Genomic DNA, 19,920 nt, shown 5'->3' on the forward strand with positions numbered 1-19,920 from the left:
TCCCACGTTTTTTACTTTGTGAGGCCAGCAGCACCAGGAGACGCTCGGTATTTTGGAGCAGGGCACTCAGGCCCATAGCAGGAACTGACCTGCCCCGCTGCAGGATCCCCACGGGCATCAGCGGCGCCGCTGCCCACTGAAGCGCTGTAGGGAACCGGGGTCCCCGGGCGGGAGGCAGCCGCTCGCCCGGGTTGCGGGCCGTCCCCCCGGGACCACGTTAGCTGTTAGCTACGGAATGTCCCGGAAAACACCCGCCGCTGAGCCACTCCCGCGGCCGGACCCTCGCTGCGTCCTGGCTCCCACACCGCGCCCCCATGGCGGCCGGGCCGGCGAGCCCTGAGCGAGGAGGTCACCAGGGCAACGTGGGCCGGCCCGCTCGCTGCCACCCAGGCCAGCGGGCAGGGCAAGAAGACGCTCTATCCCCCCTCTCGCTCACTCCGGGGCCGGGCCTCGCCGTTATCCCGGGAAGCAGCTCCTACCATAGAGTTATGCGGAAGGTAGGCAGGCGCTCGGCCGCGGTGGCATGTGGGATGCCGGAGGACTGCGCGGGGGAGGTATCCGGATCGCGGCCTGGAGGACAGGCGGTGGCGGAGGAGGCTGAGGGCTCAGGTAAGCGGCAGGGGTCAGGTCGCGCCCTCCAGCCGGCGGGTGGGTACTCGTGTCCCGCACACCGCTCCGCTCCTTCTGGCCCGTGCCCGCTCCCTGCGCACCGCTCTGCCCCGCGGCCAGCCGTACGGGCTCTGTCCCCTCCCGGTGCCCGCAGCTCGCCCGCGGTGGTGAGTGCGCCGTGTGCGGCCCAGCGGCTTGGCTTCGGCCTCCCTCTGCCCGGGACGAGGCTTTTGGAGTTAGTGGATGATGAGGGGAAGAGCGTATCGGGGTCTTGCACTGGTTTTGGCTCGCTTCAGTTTATTTTAGAGCAGGGCGTGCGTTACTTTGGGCATGTGGGGAGGCCCCTGTGGTGCTGGGCTGTGCCCGGCAGGATGTAGCCGCAGATGCGGGCGAGGACGGAGCAGGAAGTTCTGTCTCCATTGGCATTCCTCGGATATTTTAAAAATGGCACCACCACGCGTGGCCGAGTACCGGGGACAAGGGGATGCTGCAGGAGCAATGTAACTCACCAGTACACAGAGCAACGTGCTCCAGGGTTGGCAGCAGAGTGCTTTACCTTTTCTGTGGTCTTTTTTAAGGTCTTAAATTGGTTACACACAGGCTGGAGGGTGCGTGGTATCATGGGACTCAGGCATGATTTGAAAGCAACTTAAAATACTAACTTACCACGTTTTGCTGTGCTTTGCCAGTATCCACACAGTTATACTTCAGCTTTGTGGGTATGAGGCAGAGCTGCCTGTATTCTGATAAGTGACTGTGGCTAATATGTTTAGTTTTTTAAGAAAAGCTCCTTCACAGTGTTTTCCTCTGATAGAGTAACTCTGGGAAAATCGTGTCAAAAGCTGCTTGCGTAGGAAGCATGTAATTACTAACACTGATTGTTAATGTGGACTGTATCATTGCCACCTTTGTGCTTTTTAAGTGACTGTATTCATTGAAATAACTAGGAAAGGAAGTTGTCTGGAGCAGTATGTTAACATTGAAATGGGCCTTTAAATACAATATTTAAGATTAGAGCTCTGGATTGACACATTGCTTTTTTTCTAGACCTTTTCCTTTTAAGAGCAGTACTCACACATGATTCTCTCAGTGCTCGGTCCTCTTCTCCCTTTGCTGTGCATACATGTGCTGTTAAGTCACAGAGATGTTACGAATTTTGACAAACTGCAATGCATTCATTTCCAGTCATAATCTATAAGGTGTGTTACTGGTTCAAATGCATCATCAGAACGAAGTCTGTAAAACTTCTGAGTACTAATCCAGATACAGAGCAGTGGCATACACTCAGCATGGTCTACCTGCAAGTGCCAGTCCTGGTTTGTTGCATTTGCTGTTATATTTTGTATATCCTGGAAGTGATATGCAGTTACTTTCCAGAATAACAGTAATACAGAAATATATTCAGTTGTTCCTGTGTAAAAGAGGTTTCCTTCAGTTGGTAACATTGGTTCTAATGGGGAAAGTTGAATCACCTGGAGGGACACTCCTTGGAAGTTCTGGGAGGGGTTTTTGAGGTGCAGAGATGAGGTTGTGATGGGAACGAAGCCTGACATAGAGAACAGCTCTGCTGTTGTTTGACAGAGTGGGGTGATTAATACGACTTTGATAGCATAAACAAGCAGGAAAAAAAAAGCTACCTCCTTTGTATTTGACTACCTCTATATCCGGGTTGGAATACAGTGAGGAAATCTTTAATTTTCACACAATTCCCTTGATTTTCTGTATGTAAGATACTTGGGGAAGTTATAATTATTTTTTAAAGTTATTTGTGTGCCTCAATACTTGGCTGCCATTTCTTTGTGGGGTTTTGTAGTTCTTTTTGTGAGAAACCACAAATATTGGTATTTTACTGCCACTTTCCCGGTGTTTTTCACTGTCTGCTTTAAGTCTGAAAACGTGACTTGAGAATGCTGATGTTGTTGAGACTATTTCCAGCACTTTACTGTTTTTCTGTGGTTCCTTATTAGGTTCTTAAATACTTCTTCAGAAGTATCAGAATTACCTACCTCAGATGAGGTCCCATGTGATAGCTCAGGGACTGCTCTGCTCTGCTTGTGGAGATGGTTGTTAGGGTCACTCTGAAGTCATTCTTTTAAAGTGTTGTTTAATATCCTTATATGGAAGCACTCTTTGTACATTTTTCAGAGTTTTCTTTGTGCTAGTTCCTATTAAGAAGCTCCCAGTCTGCCTGTTCCTAGCAGTTCACTTCTTGCATCCTGACAGGAACAAAGGAAATGACCCATTTTCCTTCCCCTCTCTTTCTCTTTCCCTGGAACACTGTTCTTAGCAGAAGACGGTAGGATGGCACGTTCCAGGTCTTTGTATTTGTACAGGAGGCAATTGTAATTGAATTTAGTAGTAATCTGTTCCCTTCGATCACTGAACAGCAAATTGTTTAGGATAGGAATTTGTTGGGATCCAAAGTGAAACTTTGTTACATTATCCACTGTTCAAAACCTGATTTGGACCTTCCTATGCTGTAGCAGTGTCCCTTTTTTTCTGCTAGACCTGCTAAATGGGGCCCCAGTTACAAGTAGTTTCACTGCTTTTTTGCAAGTTAATCCAAGTGTACCTTATCTATTCCTTTATCTTTGAAATATTTTGCATGTGCTGCTTTGCTTATTTCATAATGATTGAAATAGTTCATTGAAAATCTAGGGCAAACAGAACAGTGATGGCTTGCTCTGCTTTGCCTTTGTTATTTGTTTTTAATTTTTAATGAATTTTCCATAATAATGAAACTACAATTTCCAGATGTGGGACTATGCAGAGTGTTGTCAAATACATAGCTTCACAGTATTTTAATGTTTGACTCAGTTGAATGTAGACGCATTCAGGTGTTTAGCAGTCATTGATACTCTGGGTACTCTGGTCCATTGACATGTTGTCACTTGTAAGCACTATGGTTATTTGGTGCTGTAAAAAGATGTGACAATGTAACATCTAGTATTTTGCTAATTCTAAGGGTTTGATTTGCAATGATATGGCGAAGCTTCAGGAAGATGGCCCAGGTCATGTGGGGAGCATGGTTGGTGGAATACTTTTCTAGGAAACCTCATGAGGGCAGTATTATGAATTGCAAAATGTGTTGAGGCTGGATAACAGGCTTCATTTTGAACCTCAGTGCCTTGTTTGGGTGGTGTGGAACAGTGGGCTCATTCATTTGGGTGGTGGTTTTTTGTGGTGTTGTTGCTTAGCTAAGTTTTAATTAACGTATTTCTAGTTTAACAAAACGCAGTGGGAAATAACTAACTGGATGCTTGCTGTACACATACATTTAAGTATGTGCTGCAGTCATGATATGATCAGGGAAGCTGTTTGCAGCTTTGGCTACAGTGGCTTTTTGGTCAGAGTAAGACACAAAGTGAGTGTGGTTTGCCTGGTAGGAAACAGGCTTTGTAAGTTCTATTTGTGGAACAACTTAACGTAAATTTAGCTTTTTACGAGATGACATGCTAATTTTGAAGCCAGATGAGTTGTACTCAGTTGACAAGAATTGTGACACTTCTTCTTTTTAATCCACTAGCTGGGGTAATATTGCAATGGATGTGACTATACTGTCAGTTTAAAGCAGGAGTCGTTTGAGAATTTACCGTGCATATTTAAATCTGAATTGCTCCCTTTTCTCAGGTTTAACTATAGCAGTTGCTCTGGGTGGCTTCTCATCTGGCCTTACTGTGGGAAATGGGCCAAGAAGATGAAGCTACAGTAACACTCAGTGACTACTTAGGAACTTCGCTAAACTCTTGAATTATGTTACTTGTAACATAGTAATTATATTACTGTGTCACCTTGTCTATGATTTTATAGACAAGGTGACAACAGAGGTTTCTAAATGTAGGAACAAGATGTGGACAGAAGAATGAGTTACATCCCTCAGTGAGGCTGTGACTGGCTTTTTCAAAACCATTCTGAAGGGATGTTTCCCAGGCTGTTTTGAGGAATACCCAACTGGAGGTGATCAGAAGATGATTAGGATCAGGACCTCCTCATTTTATAGGCAATGGATGTATTAGGCTTTCATTAGCAAGCGCATGGAGGGAAGTTGAAGGAATAAACTAAGCCAAACAATTTTCCTTGCTTACAGGGAGGCTGGTGTCTGCACAGCTGCCAGGATTTAAAATGTCTGCTTCAGGGCAAATGAAGTGCCATGTGAGCTGAAGACGTTTTCTTTAAAACTCCAAGTTGCAATTAACTTCAGCTTTTCTTTCAGTCCAAAGCTTAGTGTGTCTCTGCTAGGATTTGACTGTCAGACTGCCAGTGTCAGAAACTGGGCTGTATCCTGCTAGGATGACTGCAGCTAACCAACAGGAAAGCATTTATGTCTGAACACACAGGTGCCTGCATAGGTCACTTCCCTGCTTCCCCAGGCCAGGAGCTGTTGTCAACAAACCAAGCTGTGAAGTGCTTCTGCCGCTCCTGCGTTTCCTGTCAGTGCTGTGGCTGCCCTAAATAAAAGGGCCTTGCTATTGCCGTGATAGCTAATCTATAGCACAACTAACATCCTTGAGCAAAAAGATAAGGGCTTGCCAAACCCCAGCTGTTCTGTGCCTGAAACTAAAGAATACATCTTTCTGATAGTCCTTCAGATCAGAGTGAATTTTCATGTCCAGTGTGGGTTAGCCAACTGCCAGTGTTTGGCGTAGTGTTCATATTCAGTGATAGTACTTTGAAGTGACTGAAAATAATATTATAACATTTATCTGGAAATCCCAGATTTATCTTGTTCTCAGGATAATTGTTGCATATAGTAATGATTCTCAGGTGTTATGTTGTGGATGACACGCTACATTTACCTATGTCAAACCATCTTTAAGAAAAATATAATTCCAAAGTGGAAAGTGTAAAAATGGAAGGAAAAAGGATTTCCTTATGCTGTTCTGTACAGGGGGTTGGCAACAGAGAGTATTTGAATTTTGGGGTTTATTAGCTAACTACTACAGAATCAGAACTTTAAAATAAATTACATCAGGAGTACCATGAATACTCAGCATTAGCTTCTGGTAGATATTTTTCCTTCTTTAAAGACAGGAAGGATGAGAGATCTTTAAGGATACTGAATTTTAATGCTTTGAGTTTTAAAGTAATCTGTTTCAGAACTTTTAAGTATTTCAGTGAACTATTCTGGGTTAGATAACCCTATGTAATTTCTTTCCTCTGAATAGCTTCACATAAACCAGTATATTGATTATGGCTTGTTTTTTTTCTTCTAGTCTTTGAGTATGTGACATTTTGTTCTGCCAGAATACAATGTGATTGTATGCAATTGATCAATTGAAACTTAAAATTAATGTAACCCTCAAGTCAGCTAACATGCACTTTGGATTTTATTTTCCAGTGTCTGAACCTTGGAGTGACAAAACATGTCTCAATCAGGTGAAAAAGTTAAGGTAAAGAAATGGCTGCATGGCCAAAACTTCGTTTAGAATCTATTGAACTTCCGAAAATGCTTGTGATTTTATTGAACTGGCAAAACAGTGAATAAGTGACACCTTATTGCTTCATATGTGATTCTCAAAAGGATCTGCTTAGTAGAAACAGAGCTTGCATGTGTTTCTAGAAATAGGCTTTTGGATGATTGCTGGACATTCAATGTTTGCTTACATATTTAGAATGGTGCCTTTATCTAAGGAGAGTTAATTTGACGAACCTTCATTTCTCATGTATTTCTCTGAGTGGGTTTTAAAGGATTGTTAGCTAATAATTACTGCCTTTGAAGTGATTTCCCCTGTATTTTCCCAGCACCACTGGAAGTGTAGCATGGCATAAAAACTGTTCTCGTCGTAAACTCATCTGTAAAGACAATTTGGTTCCAGCTAACTTGTAGGTCCTTAAAGCAAGTGGCTGCACTTCTTGTTTAGGTTCTTATTAGTTTTCCAGTCAATTGATAACAGATGGTGAAGCACACAGCCCTTTTTATAGCCCAAATCTCTTTGAGAAGTTTTTCAGACATGTTTCTTTTTCCTGCTTTTGTGTTAGAAGTTAACCATTGTGAAGACAGGTGAACAGCTTAGCAAGCAGCAGATAGATCTCTGTGTGGTTATATGTTGGTAATCTCTGCATTACTATACAGTGTTCTTGTTTTTCTACGCATGAGTGTATGCATTATGTATTTTTATAAAAGGTAGTAGCAGCAGGTACTGATTTTGAACAGATATTTTTGTTCTCTAGCTTAAAATCTGGGGGATTTTTAGCCATGTTTACAGTTTAAGATTAATAATAGTGTGTCCTTGCAAGCTTGCAGATTCTTTATTTGAGGAGAGACTTTTGTTTATGTGTAACCCAAGGTACTTACCAGATTCCCATTTGTATCAGGCTGCTTGGTAAACAGGCCTGCTTCAAGGTCTGTCTTGCTATAGCAGGAAAAATATGGTTTAATTCTCCATTTTTTCAATGTGTTTTATGTATCTCTGCACTTTATTGTATAGAATCAGCTGAACTCTTTTCAACTTTTTAGGAGGAAAGGAATCTCATTTATACTCAACTTTTGTTCTCTTGTCAGTTTTCTGACTCAGCAGGTTATGTAGGATTCGCAAATCTGCCCAACCAGGTTCACAGGAAATCCGTGAAGAAGGGCTTTGAATTCACACTGATGGTGGTTGGTAAGTGCCTTGTTTAAGTCTTTGTGACTGTTATACAACAACAACAAAATTTCTTTCACAAAGACGTGTGTCTTCCTATGTAGCAGTTGGCTTTTATACAGAAGAAAAGGTTTTGGAGCTCTGTGCACTTTCTAATTAGAGCTCTTCATATGTTGTCATGTTTGATAGGAATGAGTATTTGCAGTGATAAAAGACGATGACTTTGAGCTAACAGGACATTCTTGTAATCCTGACTCATCATCAGGTGGTAGGGATAGTTGATTAATCTTTCTTTGACTCCTATTTCCCCATCAGAAGGCATGAATGCACATGGTGAATATCTTGCTGTTGGAATGGTGATGCTGCTATTGTGTTTGCTGCTCCATACTGACTCACGCCGATATTATCGCTAAATGTGTAATTTGCCTATTCTGTGAATGAGCACCTGTAGGAGTCTGCTGGAAAGTCCCTCAGGCACAAAGCTGTTTGAAGTGATGTGTTGAATTGTACTTGCATTGAATCAGCTTAATGTTATACAAGTGCAAAGGGAGTCCAGAGTACTATCGCCTTTTTGTAGTGGTTACTTTGGAATGACATGTTACTGAAAAATGAAAATGAGGAGAAATGTATAACACTTCCTTATAATTCTTTGCTCTGTAGCGCCTTTTGGGATTATTTGGTGACAGAACGTTCAGCAATGTCTGTGAAATAACCAGGTAGTTTATGATAAGTGTAGAGATTTTGATTTCGTGTAGTTTGGGATGATAAATACAGATAACTTTTCCATGTCTAAGATTAGGTGTTAGTAGCCTCTAAAATAACATGGCCAATTGTTTTAAGTGCTGACTCCTTTGATCCCTTGGGTTAGGGAAGAAAGGGACTTTTTGAAATTCACAGTTAGTAACTGCTTGTACAGGTTTAACTTCATTACTTTGTAGGACAAAACTTATATTGACTGGAACTTCTCAGGTGAATTTTGAATAATTTTCTTCCTATTTTCTGCTTCATTTTTCATAGGGCATATGTAGCCTGACTATAAGGGTGCAAAGCTTCATTCCGAATTTGGGATCGCTTTATTCATTCTCCCTCTTAACAGTGTTCCAGATTCAATTTCTAGCTTAGGAAAACCTTAAAGCTCTCAGAAATTTTCAGCGGGAGAGTTACAGCTCCTGATTTTGTAAGTTTAAATGAAAAAAAAGAAAGCTTTTCTTTCCCCGAAGTAACCAGACTGTCTCTAGATGTATAGTCAAGTGCCGTATGACCTTTCAGCTTTTACTATGAAATCTAGTACAGTGAACTTAGGATTTTCATGTAATGTTTATAAAAACACTAGAGGCTTGTTTTTCCTGTGGTTTTAAAAGTACTTTGCTGAACCTTTGTTTTTATATCAAAAGCTAGGGTGGATCCTGATGAACAGATTAGTTTTCCTCCGTAATGCGGGCTTAGGGAAAGAGGAGGTGCTTTGGAATAAGAGGTGTATGTGCTTAATAACCTGAACTATTTTGTTTGTAGGTGAGTCTGGCTTGGGAAAATCCACTTTAATTAACAGTCTGTTCCTGACTGATCTTTATCCAGAACGTTACATTCCTGGAGCTGCAGGTAAACATGGTTTTGCAGTTCCTTTAGCATATACCCTATGAAATACTACATTATCATTGCTTCATTCTGGTGAGACCTTCACCCGTGAGACCCTTTCTAGATGTATTTTAAGCCTCCACATTGTATTTTTGAGCTATCATTTTTTCATTTTATTTTCAAAGACTCAGCTTTTGCTGTTTATCAATTGCTATTAAAATAACCAACACTTCCCTTGCCCCCCACCCCAGCCTCCCAAACTGGCAATATACCTAAATGTGGTTTTGCTCTAATCCCCATTTTCTCTAATGTTTTTGGCCTGTAAAGCCATAAATCCTGCTAAGAGGTGTAAATAGATTTTGACAAAGAATTGAGCATGCTTTTGCGTATTTTAGTATTTTTTTTTCATGCAGTCATGAGTAAATCCCCTCTTTTTAGTTCATTACTTCTAGTTTATTTACAAAAATGTGGTGTTAAATTTTGACTAGCTAACTTGTTTTCTCCTTTAAAATATTTTATGTCACATTGGCTATGATACACTTCAGATTAATTTCCTCCTCTGTTGCTCTCTCCTGCAGGGATTTCTGCAGCAATTGATACGCACAATAACAATCAAAATTTTCCTTTATTTTAGAGAAAATAGAGAGAACGGTTCAAATTGAAGCTTCTACAGTAGAGATAGAGGAGCGAGGGGTGAAACTGCGTTTAACAGTAGTTGACACACCAGGATATGGAGATGCTATTAACAGCCAGGACTGGTATGTGTGTAAATACTGCTTTGCTTGATAGTTCGTATCTTACAAAACACTGGTGCGTCTGTCTCTCTGAACTTAAGTGATCCGGCTGGTGGTCTTTGGATAACTTTGATGTACTAAAATGAAGCAACAGATTCATTATTCTTAACATTAATGGGATGTTATCTTCAATTCGTAGTAGAGGGTCTTTTCTGGGTCCTCGCAGTTAAGCACAATTTTCTGAGTACTTCTGCATTCTGGGCACTCATCTTCATATCATCAGTGACATTACATTTCATTTGTGTGAGCTTTCAAATCAAGCTTCTCATACATTTTTTGTTACCTAAAATACACATCCCCAGTAAAACTGTGTTACTTTGTACAACTTCATGTTTTCTAACAACTTTGAAAGCTTTTAAAAGGTTTGGTTAGTGTTCCGTAGGCTGTCTGTGATTCTCCCTCAAAATTAATGGCTTTCTCTCCAGTAAGGTTCTCTGTGACAACTGCAGTCAACTTTTTGTCTCTATAGCTGCCTCTGACAGAAGGGAATTTTTTGTCTTTTACTTCCTCTATCTCTGGCTCACTCAGTTTCCACGTTTTTAATATGGTACCTTGAATTCCCTGTCCTTTATGTGTACTACTAGCAATTTGGGTAGAATTGTTTTTTAATGATGTAGCTGCTACTTAGCTGTCTCTGGCCTAAATATTGCTGTTAGTCTTTAACAGCTGAAGTAATTGTCTGCAGGTACACACAACATAGACAATTGCTTTAGAATAAAGATCAAGAAGAAAGAAATTGGTAAAATAGGAAGTTTGCTCATAAATATAATTTCCAAATCATCATCATGATGCACTTCTCTTTAACTGTGGCGAACTTACCTTGAGAACTTTTTTCCAAATAAAGATGAGATATGTTAATGTGTTTATAGGATGCCTGAATTATTGCAGTGCAACTAGGAGCTAAACTTTGATTATTTTTTTTACATACCTGTCTTTTAAGAGGTGCTAACTATTTATTTTGCTTATCCATTAGTTTTGATGGCAATTTTTTGTGGTGTGTGTGGGGTAGTCCTAAGGAAAACGAAGTGTCACTGTGCAGAGAAAGGGAGCATAAAGCTAGTACTGTTTGATTTGAGTTCTATAAGGTAATGAGCAGGAAGGAGGCAAATAGCTGATAAAATAAACATCTATAATGCCAATAGAAATGTTTGTGATCTTTTCTTGACAGAATGCTGCGTTGTCTGGAGCATTCTGAAAAACGTTCTTATCAGACATGGTTTTTCTTTTCTTTCAGCGATGTGCTGTAGAAACAGCAGAAGTGAAGGCAATGAAGTTATATAATATACTAAATGAAAGTTTGGAAGTGAAGTTGCAGTGGGATTTTTATTTTCCTCCCACTTTTCCTACTTCATTAAGTTGAGAAGAAAGGGATCTTTCAGAGTAACACGAAGGCATCTTTCTGGACTGCGGCATGGCCTTGCTTATTTTGTGCTCTGTTGACTGGGGCTTCCTTCCGCTGGAGCTAAGAGCACTGCAGCCCATGTATTGTGTTACATAGAGCTCTTCCTGTTGATTGTGTTCTAATGCCCTTTGTTTATTCTGTTAAGATGTTTCATAGAGACCTGCATGTTCAGATTTTTCCCCTTTCTTTTTTAGAGGCTTACTAAACAGTTATTTCATGATGATTCAGACCCAGTAGAACAATTTACTGGTTTATACGTAGTTTTCTGTGACAAATCTTAAACATAAAAATATATTATGGGAACAAATAGTACCTACATACTAAAGAATAAAAAGACACAGTTTGTTTTAGTTATGTCTTTCTAGTCCTGTTTTCTTATATCGCATGAAAAGACGTTGTTTGTGCCTTGATGAATATCATTTTGACAAAGTCTTTACAGGATATCATAGGGACTTGGATGGATGGACTCTTTGTTTCAAACTGTAGTCAAGACTGACCCAGTGCAACTACCTTCCTTCCTTGTTAGTTCAGAGGAAGCAGCAAATCTGTGGTTTTGAATTTATGTTTGTGTTCACTGCAGTTGAGGTTAACCAGTAGATGGTGCTGATCTCAATCCAAGTTTTATAAAGTACTTCTTTGGGACTGCTGTCATTTGTGCAGACAGACTGTTCTTCAGGGTGATGAATTCTACTAAGGTTATTTTTGAACAGGGGTAAATCAAACTGGTACAATGTCTGTTAGGAGGCAGCAATTGCTGAGAGTGTTTCAAACATCTTTCTTCTGAGTAGGTTTTCTTATGTCTTTTGGTTTCTGGCTTTGCATTGACGAAAGAGCTTAATTTTAGAGTTTGACTTTCAAGGATTGGAGCTGGGGTCAACTTTTTATGTCCTTGCCATCACAGAAGTAGTGCTAGCAAGGATTATTTGTTGTCAGGAGTTTCTCCAGGAGGCCTCCTGGATTAGAAGAATAACAGTGTTGGATTGGGAAATGAGTTCTAGATTTAGTACAGTGAATTCTCTAAAGTAGATTATTTTTTGTTTTCTGAACGCTATTGAACTTAAAACAGCCCATAAGGAAAGGTGAATGTTAACTGCAGTTACATACAGTGATCATATTTTAGATTCTGTATGAAGCTTTCATGCCAGCTTGAGTTCTGTAATCTGGAATCAAACTATACCTGGGAATGCTTTTTGTATCTGTTTAGGCATGTGCTTGGAGAATAGCAAAATTCTTTATGGTAGGAGTTTTGAAGCATAGGATGGCTGTTCCATGCATGTGGACAATTGGATCATGAGAGAAGTGTGTCCTTAAAGTAGTATCTTTCATAAGACAGATAAGAAAGGACCTAAGGAGAGGAGGGGGGAAAAAAAAGATTGCTTTATGCACAGATTTGAATCAAATCTGGCCTCAAAAGGATGGGTGACAAAACCAGTCTACATATTAACTTGTTAGGTATTGCATATCATAGGCCTCATTTCATCTTGGTCGCGGTGTCACAGCTCATTCTTTAACTCCTTTCTGGCTGCTGCCATCTTTCTTTTTTTTTACTGGCTTATGTTAAGTTGATTTTGTGGGTTTTGACAGCTTGGTAATGCTCATTTTCTCCCAGTGGGCTTAAATGCAACGGTTGTGTTGTTTGCTCTTACAATACAGGATGTGCTATCTCATAAGTAATGGTAGCACAGTGGTATAAGCCAGGTGTTTCCCGGAAGTCAGGAGGTACAGGACACTAAGGCCATATTAATAGGGAAAATTATAGCTGTTAGAGCTAGAAAACTGCACGTAAACTGATTACATTGCCAGAGAAATGTGTGATAGTTGCTTTCCCATTGTTTGTTCTTGGTTTCTGTCCTAATATCTGTATGTCTTCAGTCTCGTTACCTTTCACCAGCTAAGAGGAGAGTAGCAAAGGTCAACAGGAGCATAAACCCTATTGTCCTTTTTCAACATATTTATCTATTTAGATGCTGGTTCTTAAAGACTTAAGCAGCACTAAGGTCAAAACTCAGTATTAATACATGTCTTGCTGCATTGTCTTCTGTGGTATGACCTAGAAATCTTGCAGATATAATTGTGTACGTATGTATTTATTCCTCCTAGATTCAAAAGCTTGCTCAACTTTGGAAAATCAAATTACCTCCAAGATCTCTTCCGTCATTCGTGTTGCTTCCTTTCATTATCCTCATTATAGCCATGCAGCCCAGGGCTGAACTTTGCTGTCACGGTATTCGCCATCATTCTATGTGTTCCTTTTCCAGATTACTAATTCTAGTATTTGCGTTGTGTTCTCTTGTATGTTTCCTCCTGAAATTTCTCCGGTCAAATTTGCACTTTCTCAACAACAGAAATACTATTTTTCAAGCTCTGTTTTCTGCTCAGTTTTTGCTCAAGTCGTTTAAGATATGTCCATGACACACAATCATCTACCTAATCTTATCTTCATCAGTGTGTTCATTTCCCTTTTCCAGCAGCACTTAATATAAAGTGTCCTTTTATATTAATGTTGTTTGCAGGTGTCTTGATGATCTGGAATATCTTAAAGCTATCTTCTTAGTAATGCATTGTGTTTTCTCTTTCTAGTCACAGCTCTTTGTGTCTGATTCATCTATGTGTTCAAATTTTGTGTTCCTTTACATCTTTGTAGGACATATTTCAAATTGCCTTGAACTAAGCAGGAATTGTTTTTCTTTGCCAACAGAGTAAGAGTCTGTAAGGTAACAAAAATAGTTTAATAAATCATGTGATTCTTGTGTGCATGACTTACAAATATGTTTGTGTGTAATTCAAGCAGACTTGAATACCCGAATTTTCATAGGTAACTATAGAAACTTAGCTCTAGGTCAGGGCTGTAAATCAAGAGCATATCCTGGATATGTCATTTGTCAGTTGGTTTAAAAACAATTCCTCATCCCCTACCCCCAAAACCAGAAAAAAGTATCAATCTTCTGTTCCTGCGTGTTTTGTTTCATCTCTGAGTGCTTTTTTTTCTGAGCTTGCCCTGTAACTTTTTTATCCAGTGGACATAGTAACACTTTAAAGTAGCTCTAGGCATGAATAAACACTCAGTGGTTGCTGTCAGAGTATCTTTTTGCATTATCAAAATACTTTCAGTACTAGATACAATGCTAGAAGTTGAATTTTTGTAACAACTGTTCTTAATAAAAGTATGATTCTCCTCCTGTTCTTAACTTTTCATAATTATTTCTTTATTATTTTAAAGCTAATCTATGATGCTTCTCTTTCTCTTCCCTCTCCCTCTGTATCACAGCTTCAAAACAATTATCCAGTACATTGACAACCAGTTTGAAAGATACCTTCATGATGAGAGCGGTCTAAACAGGCGCCACATTATAGACAACAGAGTCCATTGCTGTTTTTACTTCATCTCTCCCTTTGGACATGGGTAAGAGAAAGCTCCTGAGCTCTTGTATTTTAGGGCATTATATCTTGTTCATAAATTCATTCATTACTTGAACTGGAAACTTAACTTTAGTGTTAATTGTGTTACTTCCCACACCATCAGATTGCCAGTGCAATTAAAATGGTCTCTGGGGATTAATGCTCTCCTCTGCTTTGTCCCCTTTTTGGCATTCAATATTGTTTTGAAGCACTCAGTATTACATTGTTTATCACTCAGAAACATAAGAGCTTGTAATATCCTATTTATCTTATAGTGATAATTTTAATTTCAGTTCAACCTTTACACAACCAAGCTGATAAGCAAGTGCTCTTAATTTATTCTGGAAAAACTATTTCTGTAGATACTTGAAATAATTTTTAATGCATTTTGTTTGTTAAAAAATAAAATAAACCCAAACAAACCCCCACAACCCCCCCCACCCCTCTTTTTTTATCCAGGCTGAAACCACTAGATGTCGAATTCATGAAGGCTCTTCATGGAAAAGTCAACATTGTCCCTGTGATTGCCAAGGCTGACACACTGACGCTGAAGGAGAGAGAAAGGCTGAAGAGAAGAGTAGGTCTAACACTTGGTCATGGGAGCAGTGCAACCCATAAAATGTTAAAGCCAAATTATAAAGTTAATTCAAACAGAAGAGGGGTGAGTGGTATTGGCCAAACACCTAATCTTCAGGAAGTGTGAGTTGGGAAATCTTCACTGCAGAGTGATGTGCTTTACCAGTGACACTTGCTGAGAACCTGACCATTCTTGGCTTCATCTGTCTTAGCATGCAGTGTGCCCTAATAGAGCAGGTTTTGAGCAAAACTGTTTAACAAGGGTTCTGGTCATCCTGAAGTGCATGTGATGGAGATGTTTCAGACTAGCTCTTGTTTAGTCCAGTCCACTGAATGCCCATTGTTCATGGAAGTGCATTAGATATGTTCTGAGATAATATCTTTGGTTTCATCCAAAAGAAACTTGGTTTGTGTGCTTTTTCTGTGCTATGTAGTTTGTAGCAAAATATGGTTAAGTCGAGGTGATTGGAAACTTGCTTCATAAGTGCACCCATGGCACAAACTAAAACCCTAATGTAAAGGCAGGATAGTTGGGCTAATATATTAGCAGGATGCTTTTTGTAGCTCCGTTGTTACGGAAAAATTTATGTAATGTATCCGTTTTTCCTACTAAGTTGTCTGTTCATGTGAAATACAAGGACGTACTCTGGATTGCAGTGGAGAAAGTCTTCCCAGACAGTGGTACTAAAATTAATCTTTTTGCGTTGAAGATTTACTTGCTGTCTGGAAGGGCTTTTTTTGTCAAACCTTTCCAAGGCAGCCCAGCCTCTGCCAAATAAGACATTGTAGTGAATTCTCCAGAAATAAATTACAGATTTGTGGCTGTACAAGTTTTTTACCTTAAATCTAATTCCTGTTTAATCTCATTACCGAATAATTTATCTAAGGAATGTAAATATTTAATCTTCCCTTGTTTATCCTCTTTGATTCAGACTGACTTCATGCACCTTGTTAAACAAAGGAATGGTGAGACTTTATTATGCTAAGAGGTGGCTTAGTAAAATTTGAGACCACAGGAAGGTTCTGTTGCCTCCAGCCCAGTACGTTCACTTGTAAAGTCTAACAGATTTGAACCCTACAAAGCCTGTGAATTTTTAGAAGTTTAATAACTTATGCCTTGAGTAGTATAGAGATAATTAGTACTTCTGAAATGCAGCCTGTACTTTGCGCCAGACTCTGCAAACTTTTGTTTCATGGTAAGATGACAGCTTTTATGTTACATCTTCATATCATTTTATATTACCACTTTTTGATTTGTCACTGAGGATGTGACAAACATTTTGATTATGACCCTCTGGCTTTCAGTAGTCCTTTAGAAATGGGTATTGGATCTTTATTCCCAGGGCTTTTGTGTGAGGGTGTGTTTTTGTTTTGTTTGAGGGAGTACAGCTTTATTTAACTGGGAAAATAGTGTAGTTAAAATCATGCTTAGAGACCAGCACTCTAGCTGATCTCAGCCTAAATTCAGAGGATTTGTTTGGGTTTTTTTTGGGTGGACCAGTGTCACAAAGGTGTGACTGTGGTTTGTGCAGGCGTGTAAACAGCTGCGATTTTGGCAAGGTGGGGTACTGCTGTCATTGCTGTTGTGTTTATAGAAAGCTCAGTGATATAAAGAAAACTTGCCTGAGAAATGGAATAAATCCTCTAGCTGAGGAATTTTAAAGTGAGGGTGCTTGTGACTGGCTGAACCTTGTCTGCAGTGGAGACAAGCATTCACTGAAGGTGGCAAGAGCTGTTTATACAGAAGTGACCAGCTTTATGATGAACTAGGTGAAAAGAGGAAGGAAAAAAGGTCATTCATTGGTTTAAAAAGGACCTCTAGATCTTCCAGGGAATAATTCTGTTCAGGCTTTGTAGCTTTTGTTTTGTTGTTCCACAGATACTGAGGAGATTATAGGTACTGTGAGGAAATTGAAAGAACTCAGGGAAACAACAAACCAGAGATGTGGCTGCTTCAGTTGGTTTTATTGCTTCTCTTTTTCAGCGGCTATATTGACTTGATGAAAGATTTTTATCTAAAGGTAATATTGTTTGTGGAGCTGCTGCTTTTTATAAAGAAACTGTATTTGATCTTTCAGCAGTGTACGTCAGGCTCAGTTTTCATAGGTACTTATTTTTTCATTCAGCATTTGATAGCAGAACGATGTTGACAGATTTGAAGCAGGCATTTAAGCGTAATGTTCATTATTTTACAATATAATTCTCTGGGAATCTGAATGTTCTGTCATTTCAAATACATAAAATAAACTGATAGAAATAGCTTCTAGCTAGTCATCTTTCACAAAGTCAATTCCTAGTTGAAATGAAGAACAACATATTATTACCAGCTTTCAGTACTTGCTGTAATTGTTTTGTGCTTTTATCTGCCGTTTGATGTTGGGGTCTTAGGGTCAAGCATAGCATAGTGCACCTGCTTTTGACATTTGCTTCTGGGTGGTGTTATTGCTGAATTTTAACTGAAACATGGCAGTAGTGCAAGTGAATGTGTTTCCCAGTGTGGATTTGGAATGGCTTGGTTTTCAGTACAGTTCTGTAAGTGATGTTAGATTGAGGGTTTATAATGTAGGTTTTATTATGGAAGATGGAGATGAATCCTAGTTTACATATCCTGTGATGAACAGGTTAATTTAAAGGCAACTTCTCTTGACCATATTCAGTGCTAATCCATGTCTAGTTCTTCCTAGTTCGAGCAAAGTTACTTGTAACTAACTAGTCTACAGAACAGTCTGGACTTCAGAGGGACACCACATCTACCGGTTGGCTAAGTACAGTGATATGAAGGGCACTTCTGCTGTAGACTGAGGGTGTGGTTAGGAAACAGGTAAACACGTCTTCATTATTTTTGTGCTTCTGGCAGAGGTCACTCTACAAACTGTGAGTTTATATTAAGTCAAATGTATAATGTGGTTCCAAAGCTTTGAAAGTCTAGCTACTGTATATTGTTCTAACTCAAAGCATCTTGGCTGACAGAATCTCTAATCAAGACTAAGAATCAAAATCCTGCTCTGCTGACGCAGCTTGAAGTCTTTTTTTTTTTTTTTTTCAGATGTTTCAGCCATTTGGCCATCAATCTAAAGTAAAATGTTTTTGTTTTGCCGCTTGCAGCAAGATCAGCTTGTGGTGCTTGCAAAGGAAACCCAGCTTGGAGTAATTCCTGTTTGGTCTTTCTGGAATTCAAAGTTACTTTTTTAAAACTCTTGAGTGGGAAGAAATGCAAGGCAGTTTCACAGGCTGTGCCATGCACGGCTGCTAAGGAAACCTGCTCAAAAGAATGACTTCATGAGAGGGGAACTAATATTTTGACTCTTTTTTTCATTTCCCATGGGAAGGCTAATCTTTAGGAACACAGAACCCTCTGAGGCCAATAAAATTCAGATTTGAAGAAGCAAAATGCTGCTACATTGTTAGGAGCATAAAATACAGTTTGTTTTTATTGCAATTCTTTTTCCTTTCAGGAAAGCACTAGGTTTAACAGCTGTAATATATTATTCTAGCACCCCTTGCTGTTGGCTTTCCCGTTATTGTTTCACTCGCATTTTATCTTTAAGATCTCAGCCAGGTTAAATGTGCTTTCTTGCTTTCTGCAGCTGCTTAAAGGCATCGCACTGCAGTGCTGCCCCACCTATCCCAGCTGTGCATTTTCTGTTATCATTTGGTGATAATTCAGCTATCTTCCATTTTGCCAAACAGAACAACCTGCACTGGTTTAGATGTAATTGGGTGAATGTAACTGTTGATAGTTTCTTGGCAGCACTTATCCCCAGATTTCTTTTTTCTTTCAAAAGTATTGCTCTCTGTGTAGGTGGGGGCTCCTAACACTTTATTCTGTGTGTGCGCGTGTGTGAGTGCGTGGGATGTTTATATACCTGGCAGGAAAATATTGTCATGGGAATAGCTGTGGTTCATACATGGTCATTCCTCTTCCAGTGGTCTGAAGGATTGTTTTATTGTAAACAGCTGTTTGATAATCAAGCTCTGGTTGGATTAAGTTTTATTTGTACTGTAGCTATCAGTTGCCATCACAACAAAGGATCAAGGAACCCTGCAGTGCTCTGGAGAAGGCTTATTAAGACTTCTATTATCCAGTTAGTGTCCAGTAATATATGTAGTAATGACAGCACAAGTCCTTACATAGGCTTTCCTGCATGTTTTTGATTACCTCAACCTCCATCCTGATTTTGCTCAGACTTTATCTACTGTAAGAGTTCATTGCTGCAGTAGTGCTGCTGCTTGGTTCAGGTGCTGGCTGTGGGGTTACAGTTGCAACTGGTTAGGGAATACTAATCTAGGAAGTCTGCAGAGTTAACCTTCTGCTGAGATAGTCAAGATCCCTTTGAAGAGAGTTATTGTGGAATCTCGGCATTCTTCATGCTCTCCTCATACCATTACACTTTCTGCAGAGAAAGAAAATCTTGTCAGTACATTTGATGGGATTTCTGACTTAAATATTTTGAGTAGTATGGCAGCAGAAGCATTCTCTTCGGTTTTGAGGAAAGGATTGACTCGTACCACCTTTTGAAACTGCCAAAGGCCTGGAATTATGCTAGCTGCTTACCCCCCTGCAGTGATTTCATTAGGAAAAGAATGTATACAGGAATACAGAATAGTGCATTTTTTTATGTTAATCTCGGACATTAGTGGCAATAAAGAACACTGGTTTTGGATGGTTTTTCTCTTAGTGGATTTTGAATAACTTTCTCTGGTTCAAGTTTTTGTGGTTTTTGATTCAAGAGGCACTGTCTTCTAAATTTTTGTGCCTAACAAATACACAGAAATATACTTTGACATGGGCTGTATGGTTTTGATGCTGTAACTAATTGACACCTCCAAATTCATCGTTTTTACTTATTTTTTCATATTAACTTCACATTGGTTTTGCCTGCTTCTGCATTATGCCCCGTGTAAGTCCATTTTGGGTTTTTTTTATGATTTACTTGCCATGTTTTCTAAAACTGCATTGCTGCTCATGATTATTTCTAAGCAT

General features: G+C 39.7%; 1 protein-coding gene across 3 annotated transcripts in view; it reads left to right on the forward strand.

The window, feature by feature from the left end:
* The first annotated feature begins 476 nt into the window (after window positions 1-476).
* Window positions 477-19,920, forward strand: part of LOC136021010 (septin-2) — a 36,702-nt gene continuing 17,258 nt past the window's right edge. For 2 of the 3 annotated variants that reach the window (XM_065692751.1, XM_065692753.1), the window contains exons 1-7: window positions 506-609; window positions 5,948-5,999; window positions 7,112-7,211; window positions 8,703-8,789; window positions 9,400-9,523; window positions 14,230-14,364; window positions 14,820-14,937. In XM_065692751.1, the coding sequence (XP_065548823.1) occupies window positions 5,973-5,999; window positions 7,112-7,211; window positions 8,703-8,789; window positions 9,400-9,523; window positions 14,230-14,364; window positions 14,820-14,937 (591 nt within the window). In that variant the 5' untranslated portion in view covers window positions 506-609; window positions 5,948-5,972. The other variant, XM_065692752.1, reaches the window with a different exon arrangement.

The sequence above is a fragment of the Lathamus discolor genome, chromosome 12 (assembly GCF_037157495.1).
Source record: "Lathamus discolor isolate bLatDis1 chromosome 12, bLatDis1.hap1, whole genome shotgun sequence".
NCBI classification, from domain to species: domain Eukaryota; kingdom Metazoa; phylum Chordata; class Aves; order Psittaciformes; family Psittacidae; genus Lathamus; species Lathamus discolor.